The sequence below is a fragment of the Microcaecilia unicolor genome, chromosome 6 (assembly GCF_901765095.1).
Source record: "Microcaecilia unicolor chromosome 6, aMicUni1.1, whole genome shotgun sequence".
Lineage (NCBI taxonomy): Eukaryota > Metazoa > Chordata > Amphibia > Gymnophiona > Siphonopidae > Microcaecilia > Microcaecilia unicolor.
Window position 1 is genome coordinate 84,043,655 of NC_044036.1, and position 16,265 is coordinate 84,059,919.

Here is a 16,265-nt window from a genome sequence, read left to right on the forward strand (position 1 = left end):
TATCATATATAATGAGTTTATCTTGTTGGGCAGACTGGATGGACCGGACCGTATAGGTCTTTATCTGCCGTCATGTACTATGTTACTGTATGTTACTATGTTACTCCCCCTGATTCAGTAACAAGACTGGCTCTGCTCTCTGGACTTAAAGGGCACTTATACTAGAATGCCAAAATCAAATAGGACAGTAAAACAAGCATACAACAATCAGAGAGTATAATCAACAAACATTCTCTACACCTAGTCAAAGATCTTTGCAGTTTCACTGGGGTAATCCATAATTGTTGGAAGTGAAGTAGGAAATTCTTGAACAAAAAAATGGACCATAAGAAGGGCCTTAAATTTATGATATGAAAGCTCATAAAAAAGGCTGAATTATGAGTGGATTCATAGTGAGCAGCTCGAGGCGAAGGAAGAACCAGACGGTGGGAGTCCAAGGAACGGAGAGCTCATGATGGAATATAGGGGATGGTGACTGAGGAAAGGTACAAAGGAGAGCCCAAGTGAAGAGCCCTGTGAGTGAGACACAGTACTTTGAACCAGCACCTTAAATGGACAGGCAACCAGTGCAACTGAACAAGTAAAAGAGAGGCATGATCCCCACTGCTTAGCTTTACACAGGAAATGGGCAGCAGAATTATGGAGAGTTTGAGGACGGTGGAGAAGATAGGAGGAGATACCACATTAAACCGTGTTGCAGTAGTCACTACGAGAGATGACAAAAGCACAGATAAATCTATGGAGAGACGAGAAATCAAGGAAATGTCTGATATTCCGGATCCAGCATAACCAGTAAAAGCTCTTTTTGATAACCTGAGAGAACTGACGATCAAAAGGCTAGCTTGGAGTTGCAGTGTCTCTACACAGACTGGCAGTACATGCATTTCCCTAACTGGACAATTGGCTGGTAAAGAGCACATCCAGGGAAGGGGCTGAGAAACCCATGTCCAGAACCTTTTGAGTGTTAGAGCTACTAGGGTTCATTAACAACTACCCAGAGTCCCATTTACTTCCCATCTAAAGATTGGAGTTCACTGGAGCCCTGCTAGACACGGTTCAAAGCTGGGCTTTTCTCCTAGACCTGCCGTCCTCCCCTAGGAGTTGTATTCTAATAGACTGGCTGATCCCATGCGGTCATAGCAGATGGGAAGGCATGTATGCATGCATGACAAGACTCTAAAGCTTATGGTAAAGAAGCTGGAGATTTTCTCATGCCGGTCTCTATTGGATGATATCGCCCATATGTGTGAATGTGTCCTGCTGTCATAGAAACATAGAAAAATGAAGGCAGATAAAGACCATATAGCCTATCCGGTCTACTATTCCTTTCACTCCGTTAGAGATCCTATGTACGTGTCCCAAGCTTTCTTAAATTCAGATTCAGTTTTCATCTCTGCCATTCCACAAATTCACCACTCTTTCTGTGAAATATTCCCTCAGGTTACTTCTGAGTCTGTCTTCTTTTCCCATCATCCTGTGCCCCCTCATTCCAGAGCTTCCTTTCAGTTGAAAGAGCCTCGTCTCCTGTGAATTTATGCCATGTAGGTATTTCAACATCTCTATCATATCTCCGCTCTCCTGTTTTTCTTTCAAAGTATACATATTGAGATCTTAAGTCTTCCTTATATGCTTTATGACAAAGACCACGGACCATTTTAGTAGCCATTATAGGTGAGTAACTTCAATTTACTCATATAACACAAGTAACAGTAGATGACGGCAGGTACTTGCCTGGTCCAGCCAGTCTGCCCAATATTTGCATGTATTATCAATTCATGATTAAACCAACAATCCAACTATGTTATTAACTAACAATATTTTGCTTGCTAAATTCAACTTCAAGATATCCTCTCCCTCCCCCACCTGAGTTACACAGTACCTGTATTCTTAGCATATGATATAAATGTGATATCAAATAAAATATGTATATTTGATCCTGATATGTGTTGGCATATACAATACACAGAGTGTAGAAGTCTGTCTGGCACTGGCCTTACTTCCCCATTACTGGAGTTGCTGACAAACCACCGCTCCTTCCCATCATAAACCATAACAGCTGTAAGGTCATTTAGGTTTAATTTTGATACAATCCTTTTTGATACCCTATGTTTATCCCATGCATTTTTGAACTCTGTCACTGTCTTTATCTCCACCACGTCTACTGTGAGAGTATTCCAGTCATCCACCACACTCTCCATGAAAAAGTACTTCTTGATGTTATTCTTAGTCTACCACCCTGCAACCTCAAGTATTTAAATGTCTGTATCATATCCCTACTTTCCTCTAAAGTATATGTATTCAGGTCTTCAAGCCTTTTCTCATACGTCTTTGGTGTCACCTTCTGAACTGCTTCAAATCTTTTTACGCTCTTAACAAGCTACAGCCTCCAAATGTTAACACAAGACTCCAAATAGGGCCTCAACAGCAACTTATACAGAGATATTAACACTTCCTTTCCTCTACTGGTTATGCCTCTCTCTATGCAGCCTAGCATTCTTCGGACTTTGGCTACCGCTTTGTCACATTGTTTCGATGTCTTGAGATTCTCGGACATTACCTTTCCCGGTCCATGCATATCAGCCTCTAACCCCCTAGCATATACAGCTTCTTTGAAATTCTACTTCTCAAGTGTATCAATCTGCACATCTTCACATTAAACTGCCAGACATTAGACCATTCTTCTCATTCTCGTAGATCACTTCTCATGTTGTCAATTCCCTCCAAGGTGTCTAATCTGTTGCAAATCTTTGAGTCATCCACAAAAAGGAAAACTTTTCCTTCTAACCTTTCAGCAATGTCAATCCAAAGATATTGATATTGAATAGAATTGACCCCAGTACTGACTCTTTAGGCACTCCACTACTCACCTTTCTTTCCTCCCTCAAAGTAAATTCCATTTACATTCACCCTTTGTCATCTGCCTGTCAACCAGTTTCTAATCCAGTTCACCACTTTGGGTCCTCATTTCAGCCTGCTGAGTTTATTTGTGAGCCTCCTTTGAGGAATCTTGTTAAAGGTTTTGCTGAAATTCAAATACACTACATCTCCCTTTGCTATTCTCTCTGTCAGTGTTCAGTTTTGGGAATGCTTCGACTGGAATGTGCCAACCTCTTAGAGTCACATGGATTGGTGCTGCGTGATCCTGAGGCATTTCACTTCCTCTGGGTTGTAGACTTTCCTCTTTTCCTCCCTCGCGAAGATAACTGGGAAGAGCTGGAGTCTGCTCACCACCCATTTACTGCTCCCCACCCTGATGACATTGGTTTCCTCTACACTGAACCAAGAAAGGTAAGTGATATGTATACTTCTCAGACCTTTCTGTAAAATCCTGAACTAGTAAATGCAGTTTCATTTTAATCCTGCTAGACCAGTCCAGATCAACAGGTTATGCCACCCTACCAGCACATGGAGGCAGAGAAGCTGAATTTTCCAGTGACATCACCATTATAAGGAGTGGTGCAGCCTGGAACTCATCAGTATTTTTCTTCCTCCAGCAGATGGTGCAGGTTGGACTGGTGCAGCAGGATTTTTTGATGTAGGCCTTATTCCCAAGGGTGCACTCCATTATCTATGGTTCACTGGTTTGATCCTTTGTCCATGGACCTTTCCCTGGTGGAGCCTGGAGGATCTCGTGCCTACCATAGCTCTGAACCTCAGCCTACAGGCTCTCACTTGGTGTAACTGGCTATCCATAGTCTCATGGGCTTCTGCCAGCAGGGATGGGTGCCTTTCACCTCCCATCCACCTTTGAAATTTAAAAAAATATATTAATTTGTATTAGCTTTAGTTGGTTTGCCTACCGAGAAAGTTAAGGAAAAAAAAAGGAATAGGCAGGTAGACAAAAGAGCAGGGCAGAGACCAAGCAGATACTGTGGGCATCCTGGAGGAGTAGTACTGGCATAATTGGAGCAGTAAGGTGCCAAGCAGTAGGCATATGGGGACCACTAGGTCAGCAGAGTTACCAGCTCCTACTGCTCAAATGCGATGGAGAAGCTGCAGTAGGTGGCTCTGGGAAGCCACCATAGCACTTTCTGAGGCAGTAGTGTGGTTCCCAAACCTGATCCTAGAGTCACCCCAGCCAATCAGGTTTTCAGGATCCACACAATGAATATTCATGAGATAGCTTTGCGTGCAGTGGAGGCAGTGCATGTAAATTTCTCTCATGAATATTCATTGTGGGTATCCTGAAAACCTGATTGGCTGGGGTACCTCTAGGATCAGGTTTGGCAACCAATGCAGTAGTGCATAACACAGCTTAGTAAAAGGGCCCTTTTGTGATCAAGATGTCCTGATTGTTGGGGGGGATGGGGTTCCTTTGGCAAAATTTAATCCAAAGGAATCAACATATAAAACCTAAGACCCTGATAAAACGGGCTAGAAGTGGGAACGTAGGATTAAAAGAATGTGTTTAGCGGCAGCCAAAACAGTAATAGCTGCACATTGGAAACAATATATAGGACCCACGTTGCAGGATTGGTCAATGAAACTCAAGATACTGATAGAACTGGAAAAACTAACCGATCGAAAGAGTAGTCGTTATAATCCACAAGCAAAAGAATGGGTAGAGATAGCTACTATATTTGATCGAGAGGTTAAAGGGGAACGTCAGGGGCAAGAAGCCATACCAGGAGGAAGTAGGGGGGGGGGGGATGAGAGGGTCTAAGTGGAACAATGTATATGATCGGCAACTTGTATCCGAATAGATTGATATTCACTGTAGTTGTGTATGATGTTGGGGGAAGATTTAGTCTTATTTGTATGGTTATAAAACAGAAAACTGAATAAAAAAACATTTTCAAATAAAAAACAAAAACCTAAGACCCTGATCAGAACCAAGATCTACAAAGGGCATAAAACAGTACACTGCCTGAACAATTGTAAATTAAGAAATTAGATGCTGTGCAGTATAAATAGGCACTTAGAATAAGCAGACAGCTTGGTAACAAATTATTTGCGTTTCATTATTCAAAATCCAAGCAGGCTCGTAAAACTCTGTAACATAACCACAGCTCACACAGCCATCGCTGGGATATCGCCAGGATGCACAAGATTGTTGCATAACATGGAGGCTGGACAAGGCAAAATTTGACCAGGACAGTGGAGCATGCATCCAGAACCTTCTGTAAACATATAGGATCACTAACTATATAGGTAAAGTAAGATACACTGCTTTACTTTATCTGGCAGCTGCAGAGTGGTGTAGAACGAGTAGAAATAAATCGATTTTTTTTTTTACTTGTTCCAAAAGTACAAAGACTAGGGGACACTCAAGGAAGTTTCATGGAAATACTTTTAAAACAAATAGGAGGAAATATTTTTTCACTTAACGAATAGTTAAGCTCTGGAACTTTTTGCCAGAGGATGTAATGGCAGCTAGCATATCTGGGTTTAAAAAAAGTTTTGGACAAGTTCCTGGAGGAAAAGTCCATAGTCTGCTATTGAGACAGACATGGGAAGCAACTCCTTGCTTTGGGATTGGTATCATGGAATGTTTGGGTTTCTGCATGGAATCTTGTTACGCTTTAGGATTCCGGAATCTTGGTATTCTTTGGGGTTCTACATGGAATGTTGCCACGATTTGGGTTTAGAGTAGTTACTTACCTGTAACAGGTGTTCTCCGAAGACAGCAGGCTGTATATTCTCACAAGTGGGTGACGCCACGTCGGCCCCGGAGGATTTTAAAGCAAAATCTAAAAATCTCTTTTATGGCGTTCCGTCGCGTGAGCGATCGCACTGCGCATGTGCGCACACCTCTTCCCGCTCGCTGTGCGGACACGCCCCTCAGTTAAATCCAAAAGATGGAGTTGACAACTCCAAAAGGGGAGGTGGGAGGGTTTGTGAGAATATGCAGCCTGCTGTCTTTGGAGAACATCTGTTACAGGTAAGTAACTACTCTTTCTCCAAAGACAAGCAGGCTGATATTCTCACAAGTGGGGTATCCCTAGCTTCCAGGCTTACACAACACAACAAACAGTGGTCAATTGAGTCTCGCAACGGCGAGGCCAGAATAAAAATTGACCTGAAAAGAAGAAACATCTAAATGAGTGTAGCCTGGAACAGAACAAAAATGGGCTTAGGAGGGTTGGAGTTGGATTCTAAACCCCAAAGAAGTTCTGCAGCCCCGACTGCCCAAACTGACTGACGCGTCGGCTATCCTGCTGAAGGCAGTAGTGAGATGTGAATGTGTGGACTGATGACCACGCCGCAGCTTTGCAGATCTCTTCAATAGTGACTGATCTTAGATGAGCCACCGACTCAGCCATGGCTCTAATTTTGTGAGCCGTGACATGGCCCTCTAGAGTCAGTCCAGCTTGGACAAAAAATGAAGGAGATGCAATCTGCTAGCCAAGAAGAAATGATGCGGTTTCCGACAGCAACTGGCATTAAAAGAAATAAACAACTGGGCGGACTGTCCGAGGGAGCTCGTCTGCTCCATGCAAAAAGTGCGCAGCTTGCTTTCGCCAGGGCTTGTAAGATGAGGGAGAAAGAATTTTGGCAAGACAATTGACTGGATCAGCTGGTACTCTGATACCAGCGCCAGTAAGAACTTTGTCTGCATGCGGAGAACTACTCTGTTAAGATGAGAAGTAAGGTAAGGCGCTTGAGCTACTGGAGTCTGAAGCTCACCGACCTTACGAGTTGAAGGAACAGCCACTAAGGAAAACGACCTTCCAGGTCCAATACTTCAGATGGCAGGAATCCAGTGGCCCGAATTGAGCTTGCAGCAGCTGGATGAAAACGACATTGAGACCCCAAGATACTGGATAAGGAGTGATAGGGGCTCTGACCGAAGCAGAAGAGCCAATTGTCAAAATTATTGGTGGTGCTAAGCCCAACAGAAAGAATCCCCCCTAGACACATACAAGGAATTCTCTCAATATTGGGGGAGAAATAAACCTGTCATGAAGTGGACAGCTAAAGGCTGACCTTTTACACGTTGATGATAAGCTCTTATTGCACGAAGATGAATACTGACAGAGTTGGTCTTGAGACCAGACTCAGACAGGTGTAGAAAGAACTCAAGCAAGGTCTGTATAAGACAAGAGGCAGGATCTAGGGCCTTGCTGTCACACCAGACGGCAAACCTCTTCCATGAAAAAGAATAACACCTCTTTGTGAAATCTTTTCTGGAAGCAAGCAAGAGTCGGGAGACACTCTCTGGAAAACTCAACGAAAACCACACTCTCAACATCCAGACCGTGTGAGCCAGAGATTGGAGGTTGGGATGTAGAAGTGCCCCCTCGTTCTGCGTAATGAGAGCTGGAAAACATTCCAACTCCAGAAGAAGAGGGAATCCTATCTGACGCAGCTAGAAAGGAGCAATCAGAATCATGGCTCCACAATCTTGCTTGAGAATCAGCAAAGTCTTTTCCACCAGATGTATGGGAAGATATGCATACAGAAAACCTGTCCCCCAAAGAAGGAGAAAGGCATCCGATGGTAGCCTGCCGTGAACCTGCAGCCTGGAACAGAACTGAGGGACTTTGCGATTGGACTAAGTAGTAAAAAGATCCACTGAGGGGGTATCTCACTTCCGGAAGATCTATCGAAACTATAGGCATGCTCAACAACCATGACTGTAGCATTATCCTGCTCAGCCTGTCGGCCAGACTGCTGTTTACGCCAATTAGATAAGTGGCTTGGAGAAAACATGCCGCGTTGCGGGCCCACCGCTACATCTGCATGGCATCCTGACTCAGAGGGCAAGATCCAGTACTCCTTTGTTATCGAGTACATCACAACCCGATTGTTTGGTTGAATTAAAATAATTTGGTTGGATAGCCAGGAGGGATGCAACCTTCGTCAGCAGCTTTTGACTGAGTAAGGTGGACGAGACGCCTCAGAATCAAAATGGAGAGAATTAACCACCTCTGAGGGGAATTCTGAAGACTGGTGAACAGTTGGGTTACATCCTCTAGATACCCTAAACTTGATACCACTGGGAAGCTAGGATGCACTGAGCGGATGTCATGTGCAAAAGTGCCATGCGAGTTACGTGAACTGTGGAAGCCATGTGTCTAGAAGTCTCAATATTTACTGTGCTGTAATCTGTTGAGACGGGCAATCATCGTGTTAAGGGAACACATGCACTCCTAGTCCATAAAGATACGCTGCAACAACAGCTAGGCACTAGGAAAAACATACTCTGGATGCAAAGAGAGTATAAGTATCGTTTTCCTGAAGTATGGGAAGAAGGATGCCCAGGGAAAGCATCCTGAACCAAAATCTGTTTAGGCCCCTTATGTCTATGATGGGACGCAACCCACAAGGAAGGACCTGGAATAGAATCTCAACCCTTCTTGCCCTGGTGGAACGGGCTCGACTGCATTGGCGCTGAGAAAGGCAGAGAGTTCCTCTGCAAGTACTCACTTTTGATGGAAGCTAAAGGATTAAGCTCCCAATGAACAATGTGGAGGGTTTGATTCCAGATTGAGAATGTATCCTAACCGGAGTATTTGAAAAAACCCACCGGTTGGAGGATAAAAGAAGTCACCTTTGGTGGAGAAAATTTAAACTCCCCCCCCCCGACAGGCAGATTGGCCGGTACGGCCTTTTTTTTTTTTATAGTGGCTATGCTGAATTGGAGCCAGTCAAAAACCCCTCTCTGGTTCCTGCGGAATAGCTGCAGGGGCCTGATTAGGTGCACGCCGCTGACTAGAACGAGCGTGCTGAGGCATAGCCTGAACCGGCTGTCGAGAAGTAGGAGTATAGGTACGACCCCTTAAGGCACAAGGAAAACTACTCTTCTCTCTAAAGAACTTCCGAGATGAGGAAGTGTATGCACAGCATATCTACAATTTTCTGCTGAGTCTCCTCCTCCAGGTGAGAGGCACACAGTCATGAGAGTCTGCGCATCACTGTACCTAGAGCAGAAATCTAGGTGTTACATTACAAGTGTCAAAAATGCCCTTGGACAGGAACCTGCGACACACCGTGTGCTACCTGACCAGTTGGTGAAAAGGTTTAGCCTACTCCGGTGGGAATGCTCGTAAAGATCTGGCAGGACTTGATTGTGGACGCGATCATGCCAGCCTGGTACGCCATTCTCCAAAAGAGGCTAAGGATGTATGCTCTGGCCCCGGGGTCGCCGAAGCAAGTTCTTAGAACTCCTATCTGTTCTGAGTGGCAGAAGACTCAGGAGAAGATGGTAGTCCAGGACCTCGAGCATCTGGGCATTGGGCTGATTCACAATCTCCACTGTAATGTCAAGACAGATAGAAGATCTAGAGGATTCTCAGCAGAGAAAACCCCATGACCTTCATGTTCATCAGATGAACCATCATTGAACTGAGCTAATTACTCAAACCGAGCAGCTCAGATCCAAACGCGTCCGATATGGAGGCGCGGTAAGGTCTACGACGGGGTCGAGAAGTTGCCCCAGTAGGCCGCAAACACCCCTACCAGAGGCAGCATCGGTGAAGGAGACCAGGTGAAAAGCTAGATGCCGCAGGAGGCGGTAGCACCCATGGCATCCAATGGTATCCATGGTCCCGAAGCCAAGGACAAAATCTGGAAATGCAAGGGAATCGAAACCAGACTGCCAGATGACTTCCATAACAGAGATGTGACCGATGGTATCGACGGTACCCATGGCATCGACGGTACCGATGATACACATGGTACCGATGACCCCCGGTACCAATGGTACCCATGGTACTTGGTACCGATGATAGTCATGATATCTGGTATCGATGGTACCCATGATACCCGGTATCGATGGTACCCATGATACCCGGTACCGATGGTACCCATGACATGTGGTACCGATGGTACCCATGATATCCGGCACCAACAGCACCGACGGTACCGATGGTACACATGGTACCGACGGTGCTCATGACACCTGGTACCAATGGCACCCATGGCACTGATGGTACCTGGTTATGATATCTGGTATCGATGGTACTCATGTACCGACGGTATCCATGATACCTGATACCCATGGTATCCATGGTACCGACGATACCCGATACCGATGGTACCCATGGTACTCGGTACCGATGGGCGATGATACCTGGTACCGATGGTCGATGGTGCCCATGATACCTGGTGCCGATGGTGCCCATGATACCTGGTACCGACGGCACCCATGCCGATGGGACCCATGGTACCGATGATACCCGGTACCGACGGGACCCATGGCACCGACCATGGCACCAATGTTCCTGGTACCGATACTCCTCGGTATCGACGCACCGATGATATTCGGCACCGACGGTACCCATGGCACCGATGGTACTGGGTACCGACGGCACCCATGGTACCGATGATACGCGGTACCGACGGTACCCATGACACCCGGTACCGATGGCACCGTTGATACCTGGTACCGGTGTATCGACGTCCAATGCCAGGATACCTCCATAACAGAGGGAGCAACGCTCTCGGCACCGACTGATGTCTGAAGCCCGGATACCTCCATAACAGAGGGAGCAAAGCTCTGGGCACCGATGGTACCGACACCCGCTGATGCGCCCGAATGACCTGCCAAGCAGGAGGCGCCGAGGCAGGTGGAGACCTACTCGATGCATAACTATACCCAGCGTGCATCGGTCTCTGTCGGACTCCAGAATTGATCTCCTTCGGGCATCCCTGACAAGTAGAATACGTCTCGTCTTTGAGACACTACTTGCGCTTCACAGGGAGATGATCCGGCCCAAGACACATCCGCCGATGCGCCCGAATGACCTGCAGAGCAGGAGACGCCGAGGCGGGTGGAGACTCACTTCAAAGGTTACACCACTGATTTTGTGTCACCAGGTTGCCCATTCACCAGGGTTGCACCTGCTTAAGCTCCTGCTTTTCTCCTGTGACATACACCTTCACCACTTGTGAGGCTTAAAGACAGTGGTGTGCTGAAGCAGGCTCTCACAGCTCTCGAGAGCTATTTGTGAAGTTTTAATAAATGGGTCCTAAAAATGTGGGCTTGTTTTATTTGCTGGCGAGAGAGAGCCCACAGATAACAATATACCAGCACTTTTATAAGAAAAAAGAAAAAGAGAAGCTTAAATGCTTTGTTTTCATTTCAGGCACAGCCCCTTGTGACTCTGGCAATTACTTAACTTTTCCTTGCCTCAGGTACAAAAAGTACCTGTAAATATAAGCCACAATGAGCCTGTCCATGAAAAAGTATAAATGAAAAAATAAGAAAGAGATTTTACTCCGAGGACCTGAAGAAAACACGAAGCACTAACGAACTCCGTGTCTCCTCAGACGCGGAAAAAGAAAAACTGAGGGGCGTGTCCGCACAGCGAGCGGGAAGAGGTGTGCGCACATGCGCAGTGCGATCGCTCGCGCGACGGAACGCCATAAAAGAGATTTTTAGATTTTGCTTTAAAATCCTCCGGGGCCGACGTGGCGTCACCCACTTGTGAGAATATCAGCCTGCTTGTCTTTGGAGAACTGTCAGGTACTTGTGACCTGGAAACAGGATACTGGGCTAGGTGGACCATTGGTCTGACCCAGTATGGCTACTCTTATGTTCTTATCCATAAAAAGATGCTTTGTTTGGACTGTCTGCAGGTGCGTAGCCAGCACTATGACCTTGTGCTGAATGGCAGTGAAATAGGGGGTGGCTCAATCCGAATTCACAAAGAAGAGATGCAGCGTTACATCCTTGAGAATGTACTGAAGGTGAGAATTGACCAAAAACAAGATTTTCTGTCGTGTTTACTCAGTAAAAACTTTTTTTCATTCCTAGATATTCTAATACTAGTAAAACATGCCCGTTTCTGACACAAATGAAACGGGCGCTAGCAAGGTTATCCTCTGAGTTCCATGCTCCCCTCTCCTCCGAGTTCGAGGCCGCCCTCCCTTCCTCCCCTCCGAGTTCCATGCCCCCCTCTCCTCCAAGTTCCAGACCTGCGTTGCCGGCCCTCTTCTCCCAGTCCTCCGCCTGCACCTCGCCTTCCTGCATGCTGGCCTGAATTTAAAAGTTCTTACCTCTGGGTCCGGCGGCAGCAGTAAAAGGTGAGCAGGCACGGCGCTTCAGCCTGCCTTCCCTTTCGTCTCAGCTCTGCCACTGGTCCCGTCCTTCCGGAAACAGGAAATGAGGGTGGGACCAGAGGCAGAGCTGAGACAGAAGGGAAGGCAGGCTGAAGTGCCGCCGGACCCCGAGGTAAGAACTTTTAAATTCAGGCCGGCATGCAGGAAGGCGAGGGGCAGGCGGAGGACTGGGAGAAGAGGGCCAGCAACGCAGGTCGGGAGACCACTCGGAGGGGAGAGAGAGGGAGGGAGGTGCGGGGGTCTGGAACTCGTAGGAGAGGGAGGTGGTCGGGCCTGGAACTCGGAGAACAGGGGGTGAGGGAGGGGGCGATTCTCCCGCGAATGTTTCCTCACCTCCAACGTTCTGTGGCTGGTTGGTGCTGGTTTCTCTTCCCTCCCACTGATCCTCCCTCTGACGTCATTACGTTCAGACGTGAGGGCAGACCAATGGGAATTGTGTTACGAACCCAGGCATCCAGACGTAGAACGTTGGAGGTGCAAATTATTATATAGGATGATGTGAAAAACTTGTTCCATGCAATGACAGAGGAAAAGAATGTTCCAGAATGGTACCGAGTGTATAAAAAGTAGATTATGAATTCTTTTGGTTCCTAGAAGAACCTACAGATCAACCCAAATTTTGAAATTGAACTTGTGATATTGGAGGAGAATCGAGCACTGGGAGGCCAGAGGCGCAGGTGGTGCACTGCCATCTTGAGTTTTCTGGTCTTCGGGGTGGAGACTGCAAACACAGTCTCTGGGGGTGGGGGAGATATTGTCGCTATAGCTTAAGGATAACAACTTGTGGCCAATTTAGGGCCTTTGATTATAGGATTCTGGAAGAAGCCCTGGTGTCTGGCCCTGGCCCAGAACTTTTGTTGTAGACCAGGGGCCCTGTTTACTAACCAGAGCTAAGGGCACGTTAGCATTTAGCGTGTGCCAAAAATGCTAGCGGGTCTTAGTAAACAGGGCCCTAGGTGTGTTGGGGTTAGGGAGAAAAGGTGGATATAAAACAGGGGGAAACCCCCATTCTGGTTCCAAAGGAACTGGAGTAAACCATCAGGTTAAAAACACAAGCTAAAACATAGTGGAAATTGCAAAATATTCAGCAGTGCCCAGAAAGGGCAGCTATATAGTTGTTCCTAGAATATATAGTTTAACATTTTTTTTCTCAAGATTTATATTTTAGGCACATCTTCTCTGCTGTTTCTGGATTTTGTTGTAACTTGATTTTCCTTGGAACGTATTACTTTGATTGGATGTCTTGTGAGAATTCATGATGGCTGCCAAATCTGGCAACATGTAATAGCAGTACCTTGAATTTTTCTGTAAATCTGTACACTCTTGTCTGCAGTCAGCCAGAGCAGCTGAAGTCTGAGCTGGGATCTTAATTGAGAACTTTGTACTAAGTAGATCCATCTCTCTACAGAGCCACTTCCTGTGTGTCAGCATTGCAATTGGTTCCAGTAACGCACAGTTTTTAGCAGGCAGGCAGGAAGAGAAACTCAGCATTTTTACTGGGATTTTTATTTATTTATTTATATTTTGCATTTACAAGCTAAAGAAACACTAACGTTTCCCTGTTGTTCTGCTTTGATTGTGATGTGTTCCAAAGCACTTCTTCTATAAGATAATTAAGACAGAGCCTCAGATGGATACTTACCACTGATTTGCCAGTGGAGTCTTATCTCATTGGGAAGATTTTCCTTTTAACATTAGGGACATCAGTGTTTCCTAAGATTTTCCCCACATGCTTATAAGCCTGCAAGTATCCTCGGAGGCACATTCCTTGATCCTTGTGTTCTGGTATTTGCAGGAGGATACTGGTCTGCTTTCCCACCTGCTGGAGGCTTTGGAGTCTGGAGCACCCCCCCATGGGGGCATCGCTTTAGGTAGGCACATCAGAATCCTCTTTGCTTTGACAATGAAAAATGCCACTGGCAGGAGTAGTGTGAGAGTCTCCATGCCCCCCCCCCTCAGCCCTTCAGTTTCAGCATGGATAACACGGGTGCCAGTTGTGTCAGATGCTTGTACTGTCTACTAGAAACTACGCAGTCTCACCAACTCATTTCACCTAGGTCACAGAGCAGCCTATAGGTGGTGATACCATTCCATCACTACCAATCCCAAATTCTGTAAGTGAACGTGTGACCTTGGAGGTAAAAATACATCCTCGTACTAAACCTCTGAGCCAAATAGTCCTAGAAACGGAGCAAGGTAGAAGCACAGTCGTCATTAGGCAGGTTGGGCCTTTATTGGCAAGTGCAGGGAGCATGTCTGAGAGTGAGGGAAGAGATAAAAGGATTTGTAGCTGGTTGCATGACTCCCGTTGGGGTAGACTGGGACCTGAGAAACACAAACACATACATCCAGGGATGGGTGGGAAGGAGACAGGAATAGGCGCGGTGGTGCGTGGTTGCCCAGTTTTCCTACTTTTTTTTCAGTGCTCCCTTGACTTGGTGTCCTAGACAGGCACTCATCTTTCTAGGACAACTTTTGGTCTTAGAAATGTACCTTGTTTTGTAACTCTAGGTCTGGATAGACTAATCTGTCTCATCGTTGGAGCTCAGAGTATTCGTGATGTTATTGCCTTCCCTAAATCATTTCGTGGGCGTGACCTCATGTGCAATGCTCCAGATGTGGTGTCTCCTGAGGCCTTGAAATCATATCACATCCAGGTCAGCTGGCCTGCACACTCTGAGGAAGAGAAGGACTGAGCTGGAGCCTATGGAAAAGCTAGTTGTATTGAGAGGTGAATTATAACCTCTCCTTCTCGGACATCATCGATCACTGTGGAGGACTTCAGCCAGCATGAGATGTGAGGTTCTGGGGCACAGATCACGGAGGACATTACTTGCTTCTTGTAAGACGGAAAAGTAACTAGGCAAAGGGAGGCTGGCTCTTCTGGAAGGGAACATCGATAAGGTGATGAGCATCTGTAGGAATCATCGAAATCAGTAATTAACCATACATATCCACAGTTCCTCAGAAATTATCTGAAACTATTAACCTATCAGGATGAAAAGGTGTGTTGGGGTGTGCATGTTCAGAAATCTGACGTCTACCCCAGCTATCAGTTTTGTGATCTTCCTGACTTTGCAGTTTGCCCTGTTTTTTTTTTTTTTCAATCTTTTGGGTGGGGGGAAGTTGTGATTTCACCCTGTGAATTATTTTCTTGAACACACTCTTCTTCCAAGGTTAGACACAGCCTGCAGTCTTGCCTCTCACCTGACTCTGGAGTCCATTGAGTTGCTCATCCCAAGCTGGAGATTTCTCCTGTACTAAATACAGGGGATCTTGTCAGTTTTGCACTGGCCTTTGGGTAACCTAATTACAGTCTAGTAAATATTTAAACCTGGTAAGTAGATAAAATTGTGGACAAGGTTTAAAATTATGATCCCAGACTGAGTTTGCAGCCCAACTTTCTAAATTAAATACAATTTTCATTACTTTTATGCTGCTGGATTCAATCAGATGGCTTGGGACTCACATGCTGTGTTTACCATGGAGCAGCTCCTTTCACCATAAAATTAGAAAGGTGTGGTAGCCGTGTTAGTCCACTTTTAAAGGTAATCGACAAAGAAGGGCAACCTTCGAAAGCTAATCAAGAAATGTTTTAAGTTATGTCCAATAAAAAAGGTATCATCTTATTTTCTTTTCCATGTTTTATTTTGTTTTATTACTATTGATTACCATAAAATTAGTGTCAGTGGTTTTAAAGGAAAATATAGTTCTTTCTAGGTGTTTTTCATTTTTTTTTTCAATGCTGTTAATACTGAGCATGACTGTGACTCTAGAATACCAAGGCTACTCTTCTCGTTGCCTGTTTTCAAGCCTTGAGCTGAGGACTATTACCACAATAACTGGTTTTAAGTAAGCTGGGAGCAGGTCTCAAAATCCCTACATCATTGTGAATGCGGGCTCATGGCACCAGATTCCAGCAGGAAGCCTATTATAGCTGGCAGCTAAAAGAAAATCCACAAGAAGCTGGGAACGAGCACAGGTAGTGCAGCTGCACAAAAATGGGGAACAAGACAGAAGTGGAAAACTATAGACCTGTCACTTTCACATAAGTGGTAGACAAGGCAGTGGAAGAATGGCTGGAAACAGAAGAGTAGCCTAATGGTTAGTTAGTGCAGTGGCCTGAGAACCTGGGGAACCGGGTGCAAAATAATTGCCTCTATAAACTGTAATCCGCTTTGAGTGTAACCACAGAAAAGCAACATATCAAATCCCATTCCCTTTCACTGAGTCATAGAACTCCCAGGAAAGGAAAAAGA

The 16,265-nt window shown here is 45.7% G+C and overlaps 1 protein-coding gene across 2 annotated transcripts in view; it reads left to right on the plus strand.

Moving 5' to 3' along the window:
- DARS2 (aspartyl-tRNA synthetase 2, mitochondrial) overlaps positions 1-15,591 on the plus strand; it is a 75,927-nt gene extending 60,336 nt beyond the window's left edge. For both annotated transcript variants that reach the window (XM_030207224.1, XM_030207223.1), the window contains exons 15-18: positions 3,070-3,288; positions 11,524-11,634; positions 13,802-13,877; positions 14,518-15,591. In XM_030207224.1, the coding sequence (XP_030063084.1) occupies positions 3,070-3,288; positions 11,524-11,634; positions 13,802-13,877; positions 14,518-14,702 (591 nt within the window). In that variant the 3' untranslated portion in view covers positions 14,703-15,591. The remainder of the gene's footprint in view (positions 1-3,069; positions 3,289-11,523; positions 11,635-13,801; positions 13,878-14,517) is intronic.
- Positions 15,592-16,265: the final 674 nt, after the last annotated feature.